Raw genomic sequence first — 25,505 nt, 5'->3', positions numbered from 1 at the left:
TAGAGATACATTCTCACACATACACACACACACACACACACACACACACACACACGCTTACACACTGATTCACATAACTTCAGACATATACACTTACGCAGTTGTACAGGTGAACAGGTGCTTTTGTTGATGATCATACTGAAGACCATAACTATATTAATGATGACGCTGATGATTGATGATGATGATAATGATGATGATATTTATGGCAGGAGGCCCAGTTAGCACGGAGCGAGGCTGAACGCATGGCCAGTCTCGCAGAGTCCTGCTCCCAGCATCCCCCTGTCACCATGGAACCCATCACCAAGGAGATGTCTGTTGCTAAGAGCTCCCAACCTCCCAACCTGCTGCCTGACAACAGAGACAGCAAAAGGTAAAGAAAAGGAGAGAGTTGTTATAACTGAGTTATTCTCTCTGACCTGGAGTCTGAGGCAATTTGAAACAGTTCTCCCTCTAAAAATAACACAGTACCCCCACAACACATGCCCTCTGTGCCTCTCTCTCTTTCTCTGTCTGTGTGTGTGTGTGTGTGTGTGTGTGTGTGTGTTCGTTCAGTGGTCGGCAGTATCCTGACCATAGTCTCACACACACTAAACAAAGCATAGGGCTCTATTAAAACTATATTAAAAGCGGCATCTCTAAAGTGATTAATTTTTAGCTTCTGCTTAAGGGTTTTAAACTATCTTAAGCTGGAGTTAATCCACAGACCACATTCAAGTGAAGAAAAAAAAAGTGTTGTAGCACAACCTCTAGCGAATATGGACGAATCTTAAATGGATTCCAGTGTATTTTTAATGCCAGAAACATGTGCTGTCTGAGCATGTCACACTTGTGCTACTTAGCTAACTAAAGGCACTCAAGGATTTGAACAATGCAGCTTCAATAATACTATGGACAATATTCAATTTCCTGAGTTTAGATTAGATTTAGATTATTGAATTTTTTGAGAAATATTTGGTGTTTTTTATTATTTTTTTTGCAAATAATGTTCTTAATGGCTCTTAACATCGCCACTTTTGACTAGCACCATGGTCTATGAGACATCTTTTTTGAATTTGACATGAGGAGAATAATATTTCTTTATCCATTTCTCTTTAAAGGTTGTGATTTTTTTTTTAAATAAGCCATGTCATCTGTTTATTCTTCAGTCCAGAGAGGTTAAAAAAATCTGTGTATGTCGGTGAAAACTCCCCCATTCTGAACTAATGTCTCTGGTCCAGTGAGCTGGTATCTACTAAATCATTTACTGAAATGCATGTTAGTAGATAAACTGCACCAGAGGATCTGCTATAGAAGCTGAGTTTGTTCATGTTTGTTCAGCTTTTTTATTTTCATTTTTATCAGTTCTGCTACAGTATTTTCTTTCCTGAGTACTGGGTTCAGATCGCTGAAACACTGACCATGGTCCGCCACCTCTGATCTGTAGTATGGAGAGCTCTGTTATTTTGCTCAGCTATCACATGCACTCAGTCATACAGGTTGTTAATGTGTGTTATTTCTCTACAGGATTGAGGAGCTCACTGTGGCAGTGCGCTGTAAGGAGATGTTGATACGGGAGTTAACGGAGGAGAGGAGCTCTCTGAGACAGAGAGTCACAGAGATGGAGGAACAGCTCCAAGAACTCTCTACCTCCCTACTGCAAAAAGAGAGAGATGCAGAGGTGAGCGTGTGTGTGTGTGTGTGTGTGTGTGTGTGTGCATGACAGCAGGCAAAAAAGTAGCCATGGAGCATAGGGAACATCAGTTTTAAGAAGTCTTTCTGAAATTTGGTATTTTTAGAGCCCTCTAGTGCGGAGGTGTCTAATCTTATCCGGAAAGGGCCGGTGAGAGTGCAGGTTTTCGTTCCAACCAAGCAGAAACCACACCTGAGTCTTTTGAAAGCCAAGATCACCTGATTAAACAGGTGGAATCAGGTGTGGCTCCTGCTTGATTGGAATGAAAACCTGCACCCACACTGGCCCTTTGTGGATAAGATTGGACACCCCTGCTCTAGTGCCTGCAAAGTGAATTGCAACTGCAGCATAAACTTTAATAAGCCATGAAAAGCCCTTTCCTCACACCTTTGTTGAAATTATGAATGCCTCGTGAATACTGTGTATATATACAGCACTGTGCAAAAGTCTTAGGCACCCTATTTTTTTAGTACAAACTTTGTTATAAATTTTTATTTTATGACTTCTACATTGTCGAGTCAGTACAAAAATATTTTAGATTTCCCAACATTTAGTTTTACAGCACAAAATTAAATGTTACAGAAAAATGTTTGTATGTCAGTAAAGAAAGCAGCGCAATTACATCAGAGACACTTTTCAGACAAAAACATAATGAAGGCTGCTGGATTTTTGCTACAAAAATAAGAAGCAAGTGCGACAGTCAAAGTCTCCAGAAGAACTGTCGCTGCTTCTGCAAGATGCTCAGTAACACTTATAGCTCATTTCCTTATAAAACTGCACTAATTCTACCTGAGAGTACTATTTTTTAAGCAAAGGATCGTCACATCAGATATTGACTTTGTTTCTTTTATTACTGTTTACTGCTCTTTATAGCATTATTTTCTGTAGAAACATTTAATTTCATAATTTTTGAAGGCATCTTTGCTCTACAGCATGTGCCTAAGACTTTTGCACAGTACTCTCTCTCTCTCTCTCTCTCTTTAATATATATATATATATATATATATATATATATATATATATATATATATATATATATTAAATTCTATGATTATTACAGGCTTAGCAACTGTTTTAAAGATTGCACCTTTAAGCTAATTTATCATATGCTGACATGACTCTTTTCATAATCTGCATCACTATGAAACACCCCTCTACTTACAATATGATCTTAATAACGTGTGATTTTGCAGAAAAATAGTTCAGATCAACAATAAAGAGTAATATAGTCTTATTAAAGACTATTTAGTGGCTTTTTCTTAGCGCCATTGATATTGACACAACAGAATTTGGCAGAAATGTTTCCCCTTAAAAGTGCACAGTGAAGCAATGAACCGCTGAGACAAAAATATTCAGTTCTATACGGTCTGTTCATATTTGTATAATTTGACAGATCTGACTGTCAAGAGAGGTGCTAATTAGGTCAGGACTCTCACTTTCCGTTGTATGATTGATGTTACATGAGATATCATGGGACTAGAACTCATGTTTCCGCTGACACATCAGCAGCTGCTGAGTTCTCGAGTTGTATCTTTTGGAACATTGGAAACTGCGGAACTCATTCTGAATGTGAAGCTTTGCCTTTAGAAGTAAAATATATTGTTCAAAACTATAAATTAAAATGTCTTATGATGTAATTGTGCTATCATTCTCAGAACACAATAACATTTAAGAAGCTCCAAATGATTTTAATTACACATAAACTGAATATGACATTATGTATGATAGTGATTGCTATTCTTCATCATCACAGTTTTATCAGGAAGAGCTGGGTCGTGAGAGGCTGCGTGTCCAACAGGAAATGCAGGTAGGACTCACTGGATCTGGGTCACTAAATGTATATTTGTGTTTTATCATCATCCAGTTTGTAGCAGAACTACAGTGGCGTACAAATCATAAATTCATGAGTTATATAAGGTTAGCACCGATAGCAGTGTTTGACTACATCACCCAGCAGCGACTGCACTCCACATGTTCACGTCACAAACTGAGTCACACGATCACGAGCACCTGAATCACGTATATAACACACGTTTGTATAGCACTCTTGGTCTAGGGTCTGTTGTGAGTAGTGTCATTGTATGTTGTTGTATCCATGCCATGTTCATGTATACAGTATATCATGCTTGTATAGTTTATGTTTGTGTTTATGTTACGTAGTCCTAGTCTTTGTTCACGTGTTTCACTTTAAATAAAATATTCTGCACTTGCATTCATCCCCAGCCGAATCAAAGCTCACATGTGCTCCCCAGTCCTGTCTTTTGGTTCCCAGGAAACTGAATTAACTAAAAAATCATAGCTACCGTAATGTCATAAAGTATGACCAGCTAGTTAGCTAGTTAACTGCATTAATATTGACACAAAACAAGTATATAATTTACCGTGTAGGGGACAGCATGGCCGTAGTCAATATCTTTTTATAGAAAATGTGTTTGTGCCCTTGACTAAAAGCAAGACTAACATTTGGCTACGAGTTATGGTGTTTTTTCTTCAAATTGTGCATAAAAGTTATTATTTGAGTCAAGCTATTTATTCTCAGTTTTTTTAACCTTGAGATGGGGGTTTACACTGCACTTTACTTGGCTCAGTTTCATCAGTTTTTTCACATAGCTGTGTGTTCCTGATTATGACCAGATCATCTCTCAGCTGTGCATGCTAATGTGTGTGTAGTGCAGCAGGTGGTGGGATTCAGAATGAGTAGCATGCACTATAGCGCTGAGGTGCATCGTACTGCCATGAAACATGTACATACAATGTAAAACTTTTATCAGTAGTAAATTTGTTTTTCTTTCGTCGGTTGTTGGACGAGAGAAGAAAAAAAATGCTAGTGACCACTAAACAACTTGGCTGTCAGATAACTATGATTAAAAACTAATAGCCCAGACGCTTCATTTTCTTGCCCCAGACATCACATCATTGAAACATCACTTAATAAGACTATTAATTCCAGTATGAATGTTAATTAGGGGTTTATCTTGATCTGGTGTCTTGATATCAAATATATAGGCATCAATTATACTGTATGTGTAGAGAAATGTGTTAAATAACTCTACAGTTTTAAGTAATAGCTTTAAGCAATTTAAGTTTTAAACATTTTAACTAAATTTGCTGGTACTTTCTTGATTTCTGGGAGGTGTATGAGTGTGTCTCAGTTCTGACACCCCCCCTTCACTATGTCATATTTCTTTGCCTAATATTCATGATCAAAGCTTGCCCTCTAGTGGAGGATAATGAAAGGTCACCTTGAAAGAGACATTTGAAAGAGAAAGAGAAACAGAGTTCAGAGCCTTTTCAAGCAAAAGTAACATAGAGCACATTATAGGTTGTGTGATAAAATGAAGACAGCTGTGAGTTCCCCCTCTGTGAGCTAAGAAACCAAAAGAGATTGATATCACATAACCAGAGCATTGGCTTGCTGTTTCAGGCCAATGTACTAATAGACTCGGTCACCAATAGAGTTTGACTCAGTTACCAGTCATTTTAAGTCACTTCCAGTTCATTTTATTTATGCAGGAGCTGTCTTGGTGGTTTTTTTTAAAGTGAATTCTTTATTCGTAAGATTGCACATTTTAGTTTTCGTATACTTCATTTAATAATGGATGCACTCTATAATCTAAGACTAATACCAAATGGGTTATAAAATGTGTTGTTATTTAAAAAAAAGGAAAAAAGAAAATAAAAAACATATGGTATAGCTTTCAGTAAGGAGATTTATTTAATATTTATGGAAGGAGTCTACAGTGTCACTACTTTGTGACAGTCAGAATTAAAGCTACTCCTTTTAGTTTACCAGTATGGTCAAATCTAAGGATTGAGGGCACTGTAGGTTTTATCATATTCAGGAAATTGTTATATTATACGTTATATTATATGTTATATACATAGTGTTTATAGCTGCTATAATAGGAGCTAACTTGTAAATGTAACTATAAATGGATAAAACCTACAGTGTGTTGTTCTTTGATAAATAAATAATATATAATGTATAAGTGGAATAAAACATTTTGTGACATGCTGTTGTAGATATACTAATGCTCCTTCACTTCATTACCACCTGTTGTTGATTATTTTCCTATAACAGCACATTCTGAAATGTTTTTTTCTTACTTACTGGATTCTGTTATTTATATCATTTCTGTGTGATAGTTTGCTACATCTCATTTCTTTTTGCTGCCATGTGGTCAAGTTGAAAGAAACAAGTCTCTGTATGCTTTGCCTAATAATCTTGGTGCTAATAGCAGACTAGTTTCAGTCTAACCTTCAGTATCGTCTGTGGTATTACATAGTGGGTGCAGTGCTTTATGGATTATTATGGAGCTTCATAAACACCACTACTCAGAGAGTAATAGTGGGTGTGTGGTAATAAGTTTCCATTTACTAGAGGAGGACACTGAGCATGACAAGTGTAGTCAGAATACATTTTTCTCAATATAATATATAACGTGTTTTGCAAAACACATTACACTTTATTATATACTATTTCCTGTATGAACTTGTCCGACAGTTTAAGGAAGAGTTTATTTGTTCTGTGTTGGAAGTTGGAAAGGAAGAGATGTGTGTTCGTGGTGATACACTCTCCGTGATATTAGGATTTGAGATGTGATCCTGTTGGGAAGTGACCCAGGACTGTGCAGCTGCCACTTGGCTACTGAAGATGGGAAGGTGACTAGTGTACAGTATGTGTTTGATGTGTTTCTGAGAAGGCATGAGTACATGCTGCCTCCAGGCACGGTTTGACTTGTAAATCAGCACAACGGAATATGCAAACGCTGGAGATGGCAGGAATTACTAGGCTCAGATTGCTGTCCGACTTCAACACAGCTGCCTCACTCATTCACATTCACTCACTCTTTCTCTCTCTCAGACAATCATTTACACACTCACTCTTTCATTCAGCCTTTCACATTTTAACTATTAGATGCAAAAATGTAATGCACTACGTCTTATGATATACATAAGACATGGGTTGAGCAAGAAGGGCTGTGTGGAAGCTAATTAGGCCGGTTGTTGTAGTTAGTGTAGTGTATACGTTACACTCATTTGTGCTCTTTAATCCTTTCAGACATTAAGGTCTTTCCACTTTTGCCTAACTTTGAGTTTTGCATGTTGTCAGATTTGCCTATAAACTCAAGTAACCCTCAGATTCACAACACTGGCCAATGATAGACTCACTCATTACACTACAGTAGGACTTTTGTGTAAAACCTACCACAACTAAAGGTGTCAAAAATGGTGGATGAAACGTGATCTATTTACAAAGCCATAGACAGAATAGAGCACTATAGTATTTTTTCTTACAAATGTAAGAAAAAATAGGAGCTCGGTGCTTACTGCTTATGCTCTGAAGGAAATATGGAACATTGTTACACTTGGTGGGTTTGACAGGCTTAAATACCATGCAGCATTGCCAACATAATTTAATGTAATTGCTTTCAAAATGAATTTGTTTGCAAGTATTTATCTCTATGTGTGTGTGTGTAGCTGATTAAACCTAATGTCACAATTTTTCACAATTTACTTTTACTGTACCATATCATTAACCACCATTTCGTTCTCTGTATGTTAGCGTTGAAAATAATATTTTCATACTAATCTCTGTTCAGACCGACTTACCTTTCTTTTTACTAAAGCACTGCTGCATCTAGAATTCTAGAAATTAATTATTAATAATTTATTTAGAAATATTGTAAACATACTTTTCATATCATTCCAAATTGTAGTACAAAAGACGCTTAAGACACAAAGTAGATACAGATGCAAGAGAGATTTATTGAAATAAGTGTCACTTTCTGGTCCAAAGATCTAAAGACCTACTTCGATATTCTTTAATAATATAAATCATGTTAAAGAAAAACATGCAAAGACTAAATGAGCTACAGGTGTTAGTAGTCACAGTGAAACTGTGAAAAAGTGAAACTCTGGGGACGTGCTGCTGAGTACTTAGGTGTCTACAATACTCATTCAAACCCTAATAGCACACCATTTCTGCTTCAGGTATGACAGCCGTGCAACTAATTCAGTTTTTAGAGAACATACTCTTTGTTGTTTAGCCCCACATGCTTGTCATTATTCTCAGTAAACACATGACCTTTCAGGAGATAGATGACTCTCCTGTGACTCTCCATGACAGAGATAAGATTCAGACAGAGCATGTGGGTGGGTGTGTGTGTGTGTCTAGCTGATACACTGTGACCATCACCACCTTTTCATAACCTTGTTCATGTTGCATGTCACCATGGCTCTCAAATGATTTTTGTCCAAATTTATATTTAGTGTTGTCTAAGGTACACGGCACTGTTGTGTGTGTGTGTGTGTGTGTGTGTGTGTGTGTGTGCCATGCTGTGTTGGTCTATTTTTGAGCAAGAATATTTGCATGAACCACAACAGCACAGAACATGGCAGCAAGATTACAGATCCAGTATTGTATTTTTTTTTTTTTAACAGAAATCAGTTCAAATGAGACCCTGAGGCGGACTGACCTCATTGCAAAGAATCTGACTGAGTACTGCCAATATTGCACCTCATTGCTTTGTTATATAAATAGCATTTATCTAATATATAATTTAGCTTGAGATAATAATCTTAAAGGGGCAGGGATGTCTACTCAGATGACGACTCGGCTAGTTATCTGTGAGATGAAGAGTGCAGTAGTGTAGACGGTGGTATTAGACTGAAATCGTTAGAACCTGATCTGTTTGAGCTTAGTGTACAGATGAGGAGGTGAGAGAACTGGACAGACTAAAGGACTAAAGCGCTGCTGCATCGCTCTCTTTAGGCAGAGATGAAGCAAAGACCTAAATGCCACTTGCACCACTGTCATCAGGTAGCTGAACGATATTTTGGGTAATGAAAGAAATCATTAACCAAAGTGAAAATAGGTCAGAGTTTTAAAACTTTAGAAGTCAGCTCAGAATTTCATTACAAAATAAATTTTGGGAGCCATTGAAGATCACATGTTAGAAGAATTATGAGCAAAGTGGAGGATTTTTTCAAGAAAATTTAATTTGATCTGAATTTGAAACGCTTCATCTGTATTATGAGCTGGAATCGTGTTTGGTCATAACCACTTGTCTAAATATGAAACTGGAAAAAATTACATGATGCATATCGGTTAATAACCACGTGACATTTCACCTGCTCGCTGAACCTAACACATTGCGGCTTAGTAAAGCCTGTGTGGGAAATTCCAAACCAGACTGCAGAGGTAGACACAGCCCGCTTGTTGAGCTATATATATTCTCCCACACATAACTTAAACATTTCTCAGAACTTTAACCCATTTTTGTTCACCCGAACAATATTTATAGTGTAAGAAATTTCAAATCTTGGGTGAATACATTACAATTAGAGCGCGTTGCGACAAATGGCACAACCGGTGTTTTGGGAAATGGTACATTCCCTCGTCGCGAGCCTCGACAACCACAGCGCTGCTACATCATTGCTATGTGTGTGGCGCTTTATTTAGGACTCTCCGTACCGCAGCGGTTGCTTTTAATTCACTTCGGTTTGTCTGTCTAGAGAAAAAAAAACGACGAAAAAAAAAAGAGACGAAGACAGAGAATGGGAAAGAGAATGAAGCCATTAAGGACTGAAGCGCTGCTACCTGCGTTATATAGCTGACAGAGTAGTGACGGAGGATGTGGCGGTGAAGCAGCGAGAGGAGGAGAGGATGAACCGGCTTCACTGCTGTGAGAGGAAAAACCGGCGTCTTTACTCACAAAATGGCTCCTAAAACGCCTTCAGTTTCGGTGACATTGGGATTTACGTAGGACAGAAGTCAAAACTGGGTGTTTATGCTTTATCGAAAGCGAATAATATGCCCTTCTCTGCTGTACCATACCGGTACATCGACCTTCATTTTCCGGAGGCTGCAGCGTGGCCTGGTTTAACAAGGATGGCTTTATTAGAAGGTGAACTCTCCTGTCACCTGCTGTGTGTCCTCCTCAGTCAAGACAGAGTACGCAATATTCATCCCCATTTAGAGAGATGCTCTATTTAAGTACACATTCTCCCCTCTTTTTTCTAGTCTACACTTCTACAGATCAGATTTGAAACATTTCATTGGATGTCAGGCTTAAAGACTGTTCACAAATCTACAAGCCTACAAATGCATCTGATATCTTCAGCACAGGTCATCTTAGGTCATGACATTTATAGCATTGGTGTCATTTTTGTCACCCAAATTAATTACTGAACAGACCACTGGATATGGACTGGTTTTGAAGCTCATTCCAAGTTTAGACTGATCGTTCATCCTGGAAAGACTGCGATCAACCCAATCCAGGATGAAGGAGGTGTGCCGGATTTGCGCCCGCGAGTTATGCGGGAATCAACGCCGCTGGATCTTCCACCCAGCAGCCAGGCTACAGGTGCTGCTGTCACACGCTCTGGGCCGCGAGCTGCGCCGGGACGGCCGTGGAGAGTTTATCTGCAGCAAGTGTGCCTTTATGCTTGAGCGTATGTATCGCTTTGACACGGTGGTTGCGCGAGTGGAGGCGCTCTCCATCGAGCGCCTGCACAAGCTCCTGCTGGAGAAAGACCGTCTACGACAATGCATCAGCGGAATGTATCACAAGCACAACAGCGATGCGACATCTGGGGAGAAAGACTGCATGGTGGATATGTCGAGCCTTCATGATGCCAAGTACTGCGCTCTTGTCGAAGAGGACCTGATGTATTCGGTTTACGAGTCATGGGCAGAGGACGAGGAGCAAACGTTGGAGTGTAGCCATACTCCACAGTGCCATGGGTCAGATGTGTCCTCGCTCTGGCACCGGTCAAGAAGATGCCGAGGTTGCAGCGCGCTCCGCGTAGCTGACTCGGACTATGAGGCTGTGTGCAAGGTACCCAGGAAGTTGGCACGTAGCACTTCCTGTGGTCCTTCCACACGCTACTCTGAGATTACCATGACAACGACGGCATCAACTACCCTCGTTCCAGGGAGTCAGCAAACAGCAAGGGCTTCATCTGACAGTGACAAGACTTTGGGAGGGAGGCCAAGCTCCAGCAACTCAGCAGACTCCCTAACCTCCACCCTGGGTGCAGTGCCCCCTGTTGGAGAGGCGGAGCGAGACGGGAAGGAAGAGCAGAACTGGGACTCGGTCTCAGAGCAGCACTTGGAACCCAATCTAGACCGTGCGAGTGCAGCTAGCAAACTGCAGCTAGCGCTGTGCTTGGTTCAGAACTGCATATACAAACCTATCCGGGTCCCCCATGGAAGCAAGCTGCCTGTTTTAATCAAACCTGGGTGTGTGGATACAGGCATTAAGCTAGGCAACCCAGAACAAGCCCTGAGGACCCCCACTGATCGGGCAGCCTCTGCGCTAGAGATGCCAGGGCCACCAAGAATTCGGCTCAGCCTGGCACTGGAGTTGGCTGAGCTGGAAGAGATGTGGGATGATGGATATGTGGAGTACTTGCCTTTCTGCTTGAAGAAAATTGAAAAGAAGGTGAAGTGATGGCTTGGTAGATGAAGAAGTCCTATCTATCTTTGGATACCCAAATGACCAGTCAGGGTCAGGGTACATACCAATGAAAGGAATACTGAAAGTAGTTTTTAACCTAGTCTAGTAGCGTATGTCAAACTACTACAGACAAGAATTTCTGCATGGTTCCCCGTTTACTTGAAATTCACATATTATGGAAGTCTAGGGGCACTTGTTGCATTCTGATAGTGAATGTTCAAAATATCTGTCTATATAACACCAGTTGAAAACAACTACCTTTACACTTTAACAATAAAAGTTTCACCAAAGCTGTTTTTATGTTACTTTATCCAACTTTACCAACACTGGAGCAATACAGTCAAAAGTATTTACTCCCTTATATACTCTTCCAATACAAGTGAGTTTCAGGTAAACTGGTTTCCATTTTTTTCTTAATACAGGGAAACGTGTTGAAATTCTTGGTTATGGGAATCACATCTGCACTACACATATTATTAATAATAACACAACATATAGAATAATTTGTCATAGTACTTGCTTGCAAGTTAACAAGGCGAAAACATTGTTGTATATAATTTAGCCTTTGAATGGGATTGTGTCAGAATAGTGCATATCAAGGTCATATATTTTATCTTCACCCCTGGATGCCTGTTTGTCAGGCCCAGGGACAGTAGCAAACATCGAGTATAGGGAGGATTTATTGTGTTGCGTGATTAGTGTTAAAGTCCATTTAGCTATCATTAAGGACAGTGTATGTAGCTTATGGCCCCCCTGAGGATCAATATGACATCAATCACACTATTGGCCGTGTAAATTTACCCAACCATTACCAGCACATTAGAGCTGCTGCTTATTCTATGGATAAAGGAGGAAATGTACTGTAGTAGAAAGACTGGCCTTTTATAGGTTGTCACAGTGGCTTCCAACTAGACCTTGTCCTGAAGAGTTTTGATTGAAGATGGGTTGTAGTGAAGGAAAACACAAAACGTTGTTTGGAAGTTTAATAGATTATCAGATGTAACATGCCCACAAGAGACGAACTCCAAGCAACACGAGTGAATTATTGCTTGCTATTGTGAACATACGGTAGGTTTCAGCAGCTGTAAAGATCAATACAAATGGATGGAAATTTATGTCCCCTGCTCTAACACATGTATCAATAGATTACTGTATCTTAGAAGAGATATAAGATTATGAATAATGTTCTGATATGGGGGAAAATGGGAATTACCATGTTTCTTTGTTTTGTTTTTTAAAGCACTCTGAATTCATTGAAAGCACAGTGTCACTATCTAGTGTAAATAAAATTATAATAGCGTTGTCATGGATGATTAGCATGCTACAGAAGCAGGAAGTGGCAACTCTGATTTGCAGCTCAGGAAGCTCTCTGTGCACTATAGAGTGCATTAGTGATGAATAAAGCTAGCTCTCATCCCCCATTTGTCTCTGCTGAGGTGCTCTTTGCCCTTCCTAGTTTAGCTAAAGCCGGGGCACTTTCATTTAAGTAGGTTAATATGGCGGAAATGGCATCACCACTGACCTAGTTGTCTCACAGACTGCTTGAAGCAGAACACACACACACACACACACACAGATGCAAAGTCTGACCTCATGTTTGTCACAGTAATATACAGGACAATGAATGTGTTCACTGACATTTTAACAGTGGCAGTACAGAGTAGTGCGGTATAGAGGAATAACTGAGAGTACCACCCTGTTTGTAGAGAATTACTGAGGCTTTTATAGGAGTGGTTCATGTAGCTTTATGCACTAGAACTGGGGTTACACCATACTATTATACAGAAGGGCAGTACTGTGTGTATGTATTTTAATGTGGGTTTGTCTCTCTCATAGGACAGCTGTCTCAGTAAAGGCTGTAGGAGTGTGTGGTGTAATGGGTGTATGTTTCTCTTTGTTGTAGTCTCTGATTGAAGAGCAGCAGTCTCAGCTGAACCAGTATGAATCTGCAGCAGGCCAGTGTGTGAGTGAACTGCAGAAGGCTCAGCTACAGGTTCAGTCCCTCCAAAATAAGATCCAGGATAGCGAAACCAGCAACAAGGTACTGGAAAAAGGAATATCTTTAAAGGAATATCTTTATCGACAAGTCTGTTGAAAGAAAAACTAAAACATAAAGTGTCAGTAAGGTGTTGGGCCACCACGAGCCACTAGCACAGCTTCAGTGCACCTTAACACTGATTCTACAGGTCTGTGGATCTGTCCTGGGGGGATGAACGCCATTCTTCCAAAAGAGTCTGAGACACATGACCCAAATCATGGTAGAAAAAAACACCCACATCATAATAGAGCCACCGAATCCCCTCACTGTATGGCTCAAGCATTCAGTCCTGTACCGTTTTTTTCCTGATGTACATTCCACATGCACTCATCCACTTGTCAAGAATATGGTGAAGGATGACTCATCTGACTGGATCACATTTTTTTTTTTTAGACCAGTACTTGTGGTTTTCAACCACAATTTCCAACCCTTTTTACTGTTGCCTTCTGTATTTAGATAAGATATGAATATGGATAAGACATCTTCATCCAAAATCGAGATCATCTGGGCTGGCTTAGCATTTTTATACACACTTCAGAGCATGGTGGGATGTTTATTGCTTAATTGTGTCATGCAGTACACTCTGCATAATGTTTTTCAGCATATTGTTTCAGGTTTTTCCTTTAATTTGACACCCGTCTGTATATTAAATTTCAGGAATAGATTAAGAATTTACAGTAATGACATGCTGACATGTTTTTCAGAAGCTTCAGGAAAAGCTGAGTGAAATGGAGACTGAGCTGCGTTCTATCAGACAGGCAGCTCAGAATCAGGAGAGGACAATCCAGAGCCTCACTGAAAGTCTTAATACTAAGGAGACAGAGGTACGCACGCGCACACACACACACACACACACACACACACACACACACAATTCAGAGGTTGTACATGCTGTGCATATATATGTGTGTACATGCACATTCATGTAGTCAATGCCAGGATTATTGGCACTCTTTTGAAAAGGGCAGTAATGAATAACGTGCAGTGAGAGATATTTATGGAAGGACATTGTTCCTCTCCTCCATGCAGATCATTTAAAGTTCTTTTATATTCGTAGGTGTGCACGTGTAGACCATCCTTTTTAATTCAGGTCACAGGCTTTCAGGGTTCACAAGCTTCAAACTTCAGACTTAGGGTGCTTTCACGTATGCAGTATTGAGTCCATTTAAATTGAACCCTGGTGTGTTTTTGGTATGGTTTTTGGTATGGTTCATTTAGGTAGGTGAGAATACAGCAATCACACTCGGTCTGAAGTCTCGGACAGAATGTCTTTGTATGCTGTAGCTTTAAGAATTTGCTTTACTGGAACTAAAGGGTCTCAAACCTGTTCCAGTGTGACATTGCCCCTGTGCACAAAATGACATGATTTCCCAAGGGTGGTGTGGAAAAGCTTTAGTGGCCTGCACAAAGCCCTGACCTCAAACCCTCACGGAAAACCTTTGCATGAATTGGAACATGGACTGTGCATCAGACCTTCTTGCCTGACATCAGTGCCTGATCTCACTTATGCTCTTACAGCTGAATGAGCACAAATCCCCACAGCCACGTTCCAAAATCCAGTGGAAAACCTTTCCAGAAGAGTGGAGGCTTTTATAGTAACTTTTTGTCCAGTTTCTTGAAGGGTGCCAATAACCCTGAAGTTGACTGTGCTAATATACACGTGTTCACATATGCTTTAGCTGTATGGAACAAAGTTACATGAAAATATACAAGTCAAACCAGTCTTGTTAGCACAAATATGATCACCATCTAATTGCAAAGCAGGATGGAAATCTCATATTCTGTGTGTGTGTGTGTGTGTGTGTGTGTGTGTGTGTGTAGACACAGGAGTTATATCAGGTTATAGAAGGACAGAATACCACCCTGTGTAAGCTCAGAGAAATGGCCCATCGCAGTCAGCTCCAACATTCACAGGTGAGTGTTTTTCTGATTCTCTTCTTCTCTTTTTTCTGTCTTTCTTGCATGTTACAATAACTTGTCTAAGATGCTGGTATGTGTATTTGTTTTCCCACCCCACTTTTTCTCTCTGTCTCCAGGTTGTAGAAGGGGTTGACCTGCAGGTTGAGGTGGTGGCACTACAAAGCTCTCTCTTCTCCTGCCAGCTGGAGCTGGAGGCCAGTCAGCGAGCACAGAGACAGAGCCAGAGGGTGGCAGAAGACCTGGCACACTCCCGTGACCGCCTGCACGGTGACCTAGAGGCGGCGCTGCAGCACAGGGAGACCACCGAAAAGTACAACCAGGTAGGAATAAACATTAAAGGCAAGGATCTAAAGACAACAGGGAATTGTGGTCAGCATGGTAACTGTCTGTGTTTATGCCTGTGTGTGTTTGTGTGTGTATTGCAGGATTTGCGCAGCACAGTCCAGCAGTTGCGTTCAGAGCTACAGGTGAAGGAAGCTCAGCTGAAGGAGAGCGAGGCCGATAAACACTCTGAGATTTTAGCCCAAGACAAAACCATCTCAGAGCTGCAGTTTTCTCTAAGGGAGAAGGAGAGAATTGTGCAGGTTAGCAGATAATCAGCTTTAGTTCAACCAAGGTTTAACGAAGATCATGGTTTTAAGATTTTTCAGTTCCACAAAAATGTCATTAGGCAACAGAAAAAAGGCACTGAAGTATGGCTACTCTTTTAATCAAGAAAGATTCAATGAATGTCTGTCACATGACCTGCATTTCTTACAAGAATGCAGCAAAACTACAGCAGCGACAGTTTTTAATTTTATGATTTTCCCCAAAAGCATTAACTATAAATGTCTTCTAAAAGTGTGTGTGTGTGTGTGTGTGTGTGTGTGTGTGTGTGTGTGTGTGTGTGGCAGGAGTACTCAGAGCTGCTGGACCAGCCTGCTGAGACTGGCCGACCCCGAGACGCCCTGCTGGACAAACTAAAGAGTCGCATTCGTGACCGGGACAAAGCTCTGGAGGTATTGTGTTAGCAGCTAAGAGACCACTCATTTGCTAAATGCATTTGCAACCTGGCAACTGTGACAAGTACAAATAATGTAATAATGTAACCTGTAATAATATAAATAAAGATAATATGTGTCTTGTCATATTATTCACTTAGTCAGTACCTATATGCATTGAGTATGTAAGGCACAGATGGTGTGTGTAAGTGTGCGTTGTGTACCTTCTTAGCGCGCTATAGATGAGAAGTTCCGCTGCTTGGAGGAGAAGGAGACTGAGGTGCGCAAGCTACAATTAGCGCTCCGAGAGAAAGAGAGAGATCTCGAGAGACTGCGTTGTATTTTGACCAACAATGAGGAGACAATCACGGTGTGTCTATGTCTACGTGATTTTTAAACTTTTTTTTTTTTTATGTTTGACAATCTAGAAAAATGACGATCTTACAGAGCTAGGAGTATTTCCTGTAGGTATTAATGTGTGTGCATGTGTGTGAGAGCAGAGTCTGGATGGTCTGATGCGCAGTAAGGAGCTGGAGTTGGAGCAGACTCAGGAAGCGTGTCGGAAGCTGCAGTGGCTCAAACAGCAGTGCGATGAGAAACACACAGTCGCTCTGCGTGAGAGAGACAACATCATCGCACAGCTGCACACTACACTACACACACGCAGCAAGGAGACAGAGGTAAACATATAAAAACGCACCTATTGTATACTTTTGCCTGTCTTTTTATCAATTCTACAGCTTCATCATAGTGAGTGTAGGATTTGTTTCAGTTAGACCAGATAAACCTGTTATACTTCCTGACTTTCCCTGACCAGTCCAACCAGTAACAGATCATAAGCCTTGTGTGAAAGAATAACCGTGCTTACAAACCTAAGCCCTCTTAACTGTAACTGTTTAGTCGTATATGGAGTAGTGGACTTTGTCATGTACAGACTATACCTTTAAGAAAACTGAATTATATCAGTTATTGGGATCATGATATTTCGGTGCTAAAGTTTGTGTGCATGATTGTGTTAAAGGACCTGACAGCGGCGCTGTTGGCTAAGCTCTCCCCCAGCCCTAATGAGATAGTGGAGGAGCTGAAGTCACGTCTGGCACTGAAAGAGCGGCTCTTTCAGGAGATGCTGTCTGAGCGCAGCAGGCAGACTCAGGAGCACCACACTCTGATCCAAGACCTGCTCAATACAATCAGCTCCAGAGACCATTACATCAAGGTACAGCCAAACAATGAACAGTCAATATACTATAAGTTCGTATCTGACCTTATGAGTTTTGATTCAGTATTGTGCAAAGTTTGATTGCAATTTAAAAATGTGTTAGCTTGGAGGAATGGGAGACCACGCCCCCTTTACTGAGTCTGGCAGGTACAGAGGATATGCCTCTATAGATATGCTTGGATTGTAAAAGAATGAAATGTGTGTAACTGGAATTGGATGCAGACACACCCATATTGATTCACTCGCAGTTGCCTCTCAACCATTGACCAGCTTTGTTTTGACAATATTCCAGTGTATAACTGATCCTTGAATTTTTAGGAGAGTGGCGAGAGGTTGAGGCAGGTGATAACGGAGCGGACCGGGCAGCTACAGGAGATGCGCAGGCAGCTCTCATCACGTGAACAGGAGCTCAGTGAAGTGACACGGGAGAGGGAGAGGGAGAGAGAAAGAGGGGCTCCACTGGCCATGGAGTTGGAGAGACTTCAGAGTATACTGAGAGAGAAAGAAAGCCTTATACAGGTAAGAGATGTGTGTATATATATAGACACATTCCAACCACTGAGTTAATATGAATGTGATAGTAAATGTGGTGAACTTGTGTAGGATCTGATGCAGAGTCAGGAAGAGGCACAGGCAACCTCCAGATCATCAGCAACAACACTGAGTATGTTCACTTCAGTTGTGTTCCTGGAGCTGTAGTTAGTAATAAAGGTGAGTAATGTAAATGTGTATGTGTGCATTTTGAGCAGGATCAGGGGACAGCAGCTCAGAGCTGGAGATGCAGGCTGTTAAAGAGGAGCTTCAGATCGCCCTGAGGAAACACAGAGAGACAGAGGTATACACACACACACGTGCTCTCTCTCTCTCTCTCTCTCTCTTTCTCTCTCTCGTAATTAAAATTACTTGCTATTTTTGCCATCTGTTTTACCGCCTTCTCCTATGCATTCACAGCGGGAGCTTTTGGAGTTAAGATCTGCTTTGACCAAAAAGCCTGAAAATCGGATTGGCACTGACCCCCAGGTAGTCAACAGGAAAAATATCAATATAATAACATTACTGATTATTATGATTGTCTTTTATATGCTGGAGATAGAGATTAAGTTGAATCATCCCAATCTTTTATTATTATTTAATTATTAGATTATTATCAGCCACCAAATTACAACCACCAATATGGTGTAATAATAAATGAGTTTGGCATGCTTTTTATGAATAAGGTTGAAATAAGTGGGTTGGTCCAGTGTGTGATATGGTGTGACTCTGTCTCTACAGAGTGCGCTGGAGCAGTTGGTATCAGAGTACCAGCAGCTGAACCAGGCTCTGAGAGCCGAGAAGAAGCTCTACCAAAACCTGAACCACATGCACTCCACAGGAGACAGGTTAGGACCTGAGATAGCTAGATTAGACAGTCATCTTAGACCTGGGACTTAGATTGAGTACATAGGTTGAGAAGCCTTTTATTGGATCATGCATTACATCGAAGCACAGACACACTTTACTTTAATCATATTAGTCATTTAGCATGAAAATATATAACCAGTAGGAAATAATATCATTTTATAGCATTAAGTGACTTTTGTGGTGCTGTACTTCCTAGATGCTACTTTAGAGATTGAAAGGCATTTAGTATGCATTGTAATTAATATTGTATCATTTGAATGGTGGCGTTTCATTGCTTGAGCAGTGTGGAGAAAACTCGGGTGCTGCACATGGAGCTGGACACGGTTCAGGCGCTGCGAGGACAGCTGGAAGAGGTCCTGAGCAGGACCCAAGACACAGCTCTGGCACTGGACAGGGCAGCTAAGGCCCACGCTGACTATGGAGGTGGGCCACAGCAGAGTTTGGGCTGTACGTTACAAAAGGCCTCCGGGCCAGCAGGGGGCGCCGTTCCTAGCACTGTATAAGAGAGTGGGTCTGAAACAAGCGCGTTCAACAGAAAAGCACTTCAACTAACAGCAAAGTGTACTAACAGTGTGATCATTGTGGACACAAAGTGGCAAGGCAAACAGATGTGACTTTTTAATTCATTTTTAATGTGTGTATGTTTTATACATGTTTCTCTATACGTGTTTGCATTTTATGCTTTTTGGGTGCTCTTGTCCGTTTTGCCATTGCGGTGTATTGTGATTCTCGTGTTCATGTTTCCTTGTAAAGTGCTGCTATCTGCATAGTCTGCCTCATTCATTTTTTCAGTTTTTCATCATTTACGCACATAAGCACAGATATGCCTAATATATTTCAATCAAAGCCTCAAGCTTGATTCGCGAATTTATTCTTATTCTTACTATTTGAACTTGGGTCAGGACTTATAGTCTGCTTGTTGCTTAATTGTCCAATTTGCTCCTCTTTAATAATATATGCAATTGTAAAATGCAGTAACTGGTATTTGGTTAGCAGCTTTGATTAGCTGCTAGTTGTGGCATCCCGCATGCTATTCTTTGTCACCTATAGTCTTTGTCACCCTTGCTGTCTAAACATGGTGCCAAATGAGATTTTGATTTGTAGGTTTATCTACAGAAAAAAACAAAAGAAGGTCATGTTTATGTACTTCACAGTAAAGGAAATAAATCTAAACCAGCTTACATGGTCAGAACTGTTTTTTGTATTTTTTTTGTCAACCATATCATTAGACTTGTAAGTGATATAGTTAAACATAAAACATGACAGGGTGTGCTGTTGAACAACAATTGATCATTTTCCAATAACTGCACTCCCCGAGGTGTTTAATTCCTCTTATACCACAGCAATTTGCCAAAAGCTAATCATTTTTATTTATTGAAGAGTGACAGGTCATAATTTTAATCTGTTTACAGTTACATTTAATGTTTTATAACAATACCAACCTCCCTTTTTTCTCTGCCTTGAAGTTAATAAGACATACAGCCATTTTACAGAGACACCCGCTGTCTGTTCTGAAGATTCTCCTGACATGCTTACCTCTGACTGTTACAAAGCACAAACACTGGAGACTCCTTCCAAAAATGCTAAATTAACATCTGCTCACAGAAAGCTTTACCATATCAGCAATGACACACATTTTAAATCCGTTAAATATGTAAAGCATCCGCTATTCAGATCCCCGTGAATTAGCTGTTGCTATAGAGACGATAATATAGACGTGCGATTAAAAATAATAACTGGCACTATTGTCTGAGCTGCTGTTGCAGAAAATTAATCAACACCTTCTGACCAATCAGATTTCAAGAATTCAACAGTGCTGTGGTATAATTCATAATAAAGAACAAACACTTTTGGAGCATTAAGTTTCCACACAAGGTAAGTATATAGGAAATGCACAGCTGCGTGTGTTCTGTTATTAGTATTATTATTATTATTTTAAGATAGCCCACTGGCTCAGAATCCATAAACATGACTTTAATTTGGTAGTCAGTTCAATATTGTCCTCTATTGTCATGGACACATGCATGCTAACCGTGCATGCTAATGTTTGCATGCCTACTACATCACACCCAGGGTTTCTATAAAAAATGCATAATCAAGAAATGTGTCATTTAGTTCTACATCAGTACACAGACACAGTGAAAAGCTGCATTTTCTTCTTTTCTTCTTTAATTCTTCCACAGTGACATAAGCATATAATACAGTTTACACACACACACACACACAAAATGGCTTCACTATAAAGTGTGTCATGGTCTGAGGCCCTTCAAGAGCTTTCCTCAAAAATATTTATCCCCTTCCTCTACTTATATTGGCTACATTTTATATATCATGGACAAATATATGTTTCCACTGTATAAATATTACACACTTAGATTAATATTAACTATTAATTAACCCAGTTGTAAAGGTCTACCATATTATAAAGACCTGGCAATTATCAAACATCACTCTGAGTCAAAGAATATTATCACATTTGCAATAAACAGCTTACATAGCAGAATTAATCAGAGACCCAAATGTACCCCCTGCTCTGTCCAAGATTGTCAAACCTGATCATTTTAATCCATTTTCACATCAAATAATCCTACTGACATCACTAATTCCTCTTACACAACCTCTAATTTTAATGGTGTCATAGTAGATTGGTGTGAAAACATCACTCACACTCCCTTTCTGCCTGTAAGCAAATCGCCATGCAGCCAAAATCCATTAAGAGTCCATAAAAAGGAGTGGTTTATAATGACTCACTCGCTCTGCTAAAGCTTCAGGCCTAATATGGAACCTCAGCTTATATAACTTGTTCTGGACTTTCATACTTTCTGTATGTGTGTGTGTCTCATAGCTTATGGAAGCTATCAAGGAAAATTAACACTGAGCAACTTTTTTTTTTTTTTTTGAATATGTTCTGACCAGCTTGTGTCCATTTGTTTGCCTTGTGTGTGCCTGAGAGAGGAAGAGGGAGGGAGGAAAAGAGAAAGAGAGGAAGACATGGGCAGGACTTCAGGATAGTTGGCTCAGAGCTTCCTGACAGACTTTTCCATTTTAGCCTCATGACTGTTTCTGAAAAAGCGCAAGTGAAGGAGAGAGACTTTTGGAAAACACATTAAAATAAACAAAATGATGTAGTCGTCATTTTGAGGCTTGAGGAACGAGGCATATAAAAAGAGGGATTGTGGAAAGAAGACATAGTATTTGAAACATAGTATTTGAAAGGCCTTCAGGGGAAAAAAAAAAAACAAAAACAATTTTCCTTTCTTCATCTTCGGACTGTATTCTTCTCTTTAGAGTTCAGCACAGATGAGGATGAGGACGAGATCGATGATGATGAAGATGAAGGCAGTAGCAGTGAAGAATTCACCGACAGTATAGAAGAAGATGTGAAACTGTCCGCTGAGAGTCTGGCTAGCACAGAGGTAAAGGAAAACACACTACGGTAAAATCCATGATAATGGCAACTAAATGACATGTATGTGCTTAAAACCCTCATACCTACTAAGAGAGAATTTGAGTTTTACTTGCTAGTTGGTGGGAATTTGCTTGTAGCTTTTTATCCTTAGTGAGCAGAGCTGGAGTAACTGACATGCATATTTTACTGCATAAACTGGATGTGATTCAAATGGTGTACTTTTTCCACCTTAGTGATTTCACACTGTTAATTTCAGCCAAATGTAACGTTATCAAGCCCTTAGGGGTCCAGGTATTCTCATACTCGTGCTACATACCATTCCTATTAATCCCACTCTAGTTACTGATTAATTCATAGTAGTTACTAAATAATATGTAAGAACCCAAAACTTGGAACTTCGGGTCTAAAGAGCAACAAGGGAAAGTGCTGAACTGATGAAACATGATCTGAAATGCCATTGTCTTAGTTTGATGATATATAGACCCAAAACAATTGAGGAAAATGTTAGACTTAAGTCATGTGCCGTGATGCCATCATGAACTGTGGGCGTGGCTTAATAATTGACGTTATGCTTGTTTGTTCGGCACAAACACACTTGCATGTGGACAAATAACCAAGGCTTGTGAATTAAAGACAGCTTGAAGAAAACAGCAGTAAAAATCCCCAAATAATTAAACAGTGTAGCAGTTATAAGGGATAGCCAGTCAATAAAAATGTTCACCTACTTAAAAAATTGTCAGTGCTACTGCAAGTAAGTGTAATTCTACTAACAGCTTCTCTACTTGTAGGAATGCTATTTACAGAAATCACTCTGAGTGACTAATGTGGACCAGGAGATTTTCACTGTCAGATTACTTAAGAGCAGAGTGAAGAAGTGGAATAAAAATAAGGGCACACACCATGCAGACACACTTCCCCACCTCCAGTCTCTATTGTGTTAACTCTGGCTTCAATCTACTAAGTAAACATGAGCAAGTCTTTACTTTTGGCTTCATAAGAAGGCAGTATGAATCAGTGGAGCCATGTTTTCTGTCTCCTTGTGGCAGAATGCTGGGGTGTCTGGAGGGCCAGTGAGCAGGAGGATATCCCAGGAGGCCATGAGGGGAGGATGGCAGAATAAGGTGGAGCAGAAGAAGAGAGAAGAGAGAGAGACAGGAGAAGGGAAAAGCCAGCTCAGCCAGGCTGGCTGTGCCTCGCTGTCTCAGGACAGGTAGTTCCACTCAGACACACACTCAGAAATAAACACATACCTCAACACTGCTTTAACTGGCGGATTTGGTTTACAGTTCTGATAAATACATAATGATCGGTATAAACATCTGTTTATTATCATGAAATGTTTATCATCAAGGTGTACACTACCAAACCTGCAAGAGGAAAACAACAAGCTGGAACTGAGCGGCAGTGGATCTGGATCTGGACAGGATTCTGGATCTGGATGTGGACTGGGAACAGAAAGTAATGTAACTGTGAAGTGCAGAAGGTGGGAGCAAAGTGAAACAGACAGGCTGAACCCCCATGACCAGCAACGAACCCCCATGACCAGCAGCGAGGAAGAGGAGGATGAATATGATGAAGAAGAGGGAGAGGAGGAGGAGGAGGGCATGCGGGCCCCTCGAGGAAAGCGTGGCCTCCCGAAAGTGACTCTGAGAGAGGGAGCGGGGAAGAGGAAGTGTAACAGACCTCACTCTCTAGACCTCGGAGTGCTGCTAACTCACAAAGCTACGGGTGAATCCAGAGCACAGGTAAACAATTAATGTCATGGCTTTGTGATTTAGCTCGATATTCAGAATTGCTCTTAGCCCTCAGTAATAACTAAACAAGTCATTAGGTTCGGATGAGCAGTAAATTTCTGTTTAATGACTTGAGCGATCTAACAGGTACTATCTAATTCTAAGTTATTTCACTGAAAATGGATATGGCAAGACTATGAACAGTGTGTGTGTTTGTGTGATGCAGGACTTAGAGGGAGAAAATGGAGGTTCTGCAGGGTTCTGGCAGCATGTCGAGGCGGGACTACGTGAGCAAGCCGAGCGTCTCCGTAGCGACCTGGCCCTGAGCCGCCAGGAAAGCAGAGAGCTCCAAGAGCGACTGATGGTGTCTGAGGCCACTGTACACGCACAGGCTGACCAGCTCAAGGAGTACAGAGAACTACTGAGTATGTGCACACACACACACACACACACACACACACACACACACGGGCACAGTAGTTTGTATTGTAGCTATTTAATGCTATGCCTACACCTAAACCTAAACCTAACCTTAACCTAAGTAACCAAAAGAATTATTTGTTAAAAGAATTAGTTGTTAGGACATTTGACACTATCCTACCCTTGTGAGGACATAATGTTTTTGTCCTCACCAAGCTAAAAACAGCAACAGTGAGATAAAATATCAGTAACAGCTGCTTATCATCCTCAGCATTTACAATAAAATATCAGTAACAGCTGCTTATCATCCTCAGCATTTACAAAAACATTTGGATCATAATCACACACACACAACACACACCTCACGTCTACAAAAACATTTGGATCATGACTGAGAGCACTAGTCATGCGCTGTCCCTCAGGCTTTGACTCATGAGGACATGTTTTGCATCAGTAGCTGCTGTGTGTCTCTCTCAAGATAAACTATAGTCTCTGTTGCTTGGTTAAAAGGGAATTTCACCATAACTCATTTGTAATATGAACCAGGGTTCACAACAGAATAAGTACTCCTGCACCCCTGTATTTGACTCTGAAATGATCAAGTATGTTGAAATGATTCACCTTTTATCTGTGTTTTCATGTACTGCATTTCAAACAAGTGTATTCAATTAAGTAGCAAAATTATAAGAAATTAAACAGACAAACAAATATACGTATGTATGTATGTATGTATGTATGTATGTATGTATGATCATTGCTTCCACTTGCAAATTGTATTTAAGTGCTTGTGTCCATGCCTAGATTGTAATTTTTACAAAAAAAAAAAAACATTATACCAGATAGAATAGTCTCTAATTCACCAGACTGCATATTTATAACCACTTCACATAATAAATTTTGTAGCTTTTAAATGCTGTAAATATTTTAGATCGCCTCAAGTTCATATTACTGCCATTGGGAACAATTCTGATTTGGTAGGTTTCTCTACAAGAAAAAAAAAACAAAAAACAAAATGTGTGTATTAGATGGTAAATTTAATCAAAGAAATCATGGTTCATGTTCAGAAAGAATATAAAAGACTTCTCTCTTCTGTCTCTTCTTCTCTCTGTCTCTCGTAGCGGAGAGTGCAGTGCAGCAGGACAGTAAGCAGGTGCAGGTGGATCTGCAGGATCTGGGCTATGAGACCAGCGGCCGCAGTGAGAATGAGGCTGAGAGAGAAGACACCAGTAGTCCTGGTATGCCACAGAGA

At 40.3% G+C, this 25,505-nt stretch overlaps 1 protein-coding gene across 9 annotated transcripts in view; it reads left to right on the top strand.

The window, feature by feature from the left end:
• Positions 1-25,505, top strand: part of LOC113533154 (myomegalin) — a 70,219-nt gene that overhangs the window by 28,235 nt on the left and 16,479 nt on the right. For 2 of the 9 annotated variants that reach the window (XM_026925068.3, XM_053227734.1), the window contains exons 1-21: positions 8,717-11,121; positions 13,040-13,177; positions 13,879-13,998; positions 14,996-15,088; positions 15,211-15,414; positions 15,520-15,678; positions 15,988-16,092; positions 16,307-16,444; positions 16,575-16,754; positions 17,096-17,290; positions 17,612-17,812; positions 17,897-17,957; positions 18,043-18,128; positions 18,245-18,313; positions 18,566-18,672; positions 18,978-19,117; positions 21,983-22,110; positions 23,150-23,313; positions 23,455-23,848; positions 24,063-24,261; positions 25,375-25,491. In XM_026925068.3, the coding sequence (XP_026780869.3) occupies positions 9,958-11,121; positions 13,040-13,177; positions 13,879-13,998; positions 14,996-15,088; positions 15,211-15,414; positions 15,520-15,678; positions 15,988-16,092; positions 16,307-16,444; positions 16,575-16,754; positions 17,096-17,290; positions 17,612-17,812; positions 17,897-17,957; positions 18,043-18,128; positions 18,245-18,313; positions 18,566-18,672; positions 18,978-19,117; positions 21,983-22,110; positions 23,150-23,313; positions 23,455-23,848; positions 24,063-24,261; positions 25,375-25,491 (4,162 nt within the window). In that variant the 5' untranslated portion in view covers positions 8,717-9,957. Of the gene's footprint in view, positions 1-212; positions 374-1,506; positions 1,661-3,425; positions 3,480-8,716; positions 11,122-13,039; positions 13,178-13,878; positions 13,999-14,995; positions 15,089-15,210; positions 15,415-15,519; positions 15,679-15,987; positions 16,093-16,306; positions 16,445-16,574; positions 16,755-17,095; positions 17,291-17,611; positions 17,813-17,896; positions 17,958-18,042; positions 18,129-18,244; positions 18,314-18,565; positions 18,673-18,977; positions 19,118-21,982; positions 22,111-23,149; positions 23,314-23,454; positions 23,849-24,062; positions 24,262-25,374; positions 25,492-25,505 lie in introns of those variants that run through there. The other 7 variants (XM_026925065.3, XM_053227736.1, XM_053227737.1 and 4 more) reach the window with 6 other exon arrangements.

The sequence above is a fragment of the Pangasianodon hypophthalmus genome, chromosome 21 (genome assembly GCF_027358585.1).
Source record: "Pangasianodon hypophthalmus isolate fPanHyp1 chromosome 21, fPanHyp1.pri, whole genome shotgun sequence".
Classification (NCBI taxonomy): Eukaryota; Metazoa; Chordata; class Actinopteri; order Siluriformes; family Pangasiidae; genus Pangasianodon; species Pangasianodon hypophthalmus.
The sequence above is the reverse complement of the archived record's forward strand: the minus strand, read 5'-3'. Positions and strand labels throughout refer to the sequence as shown.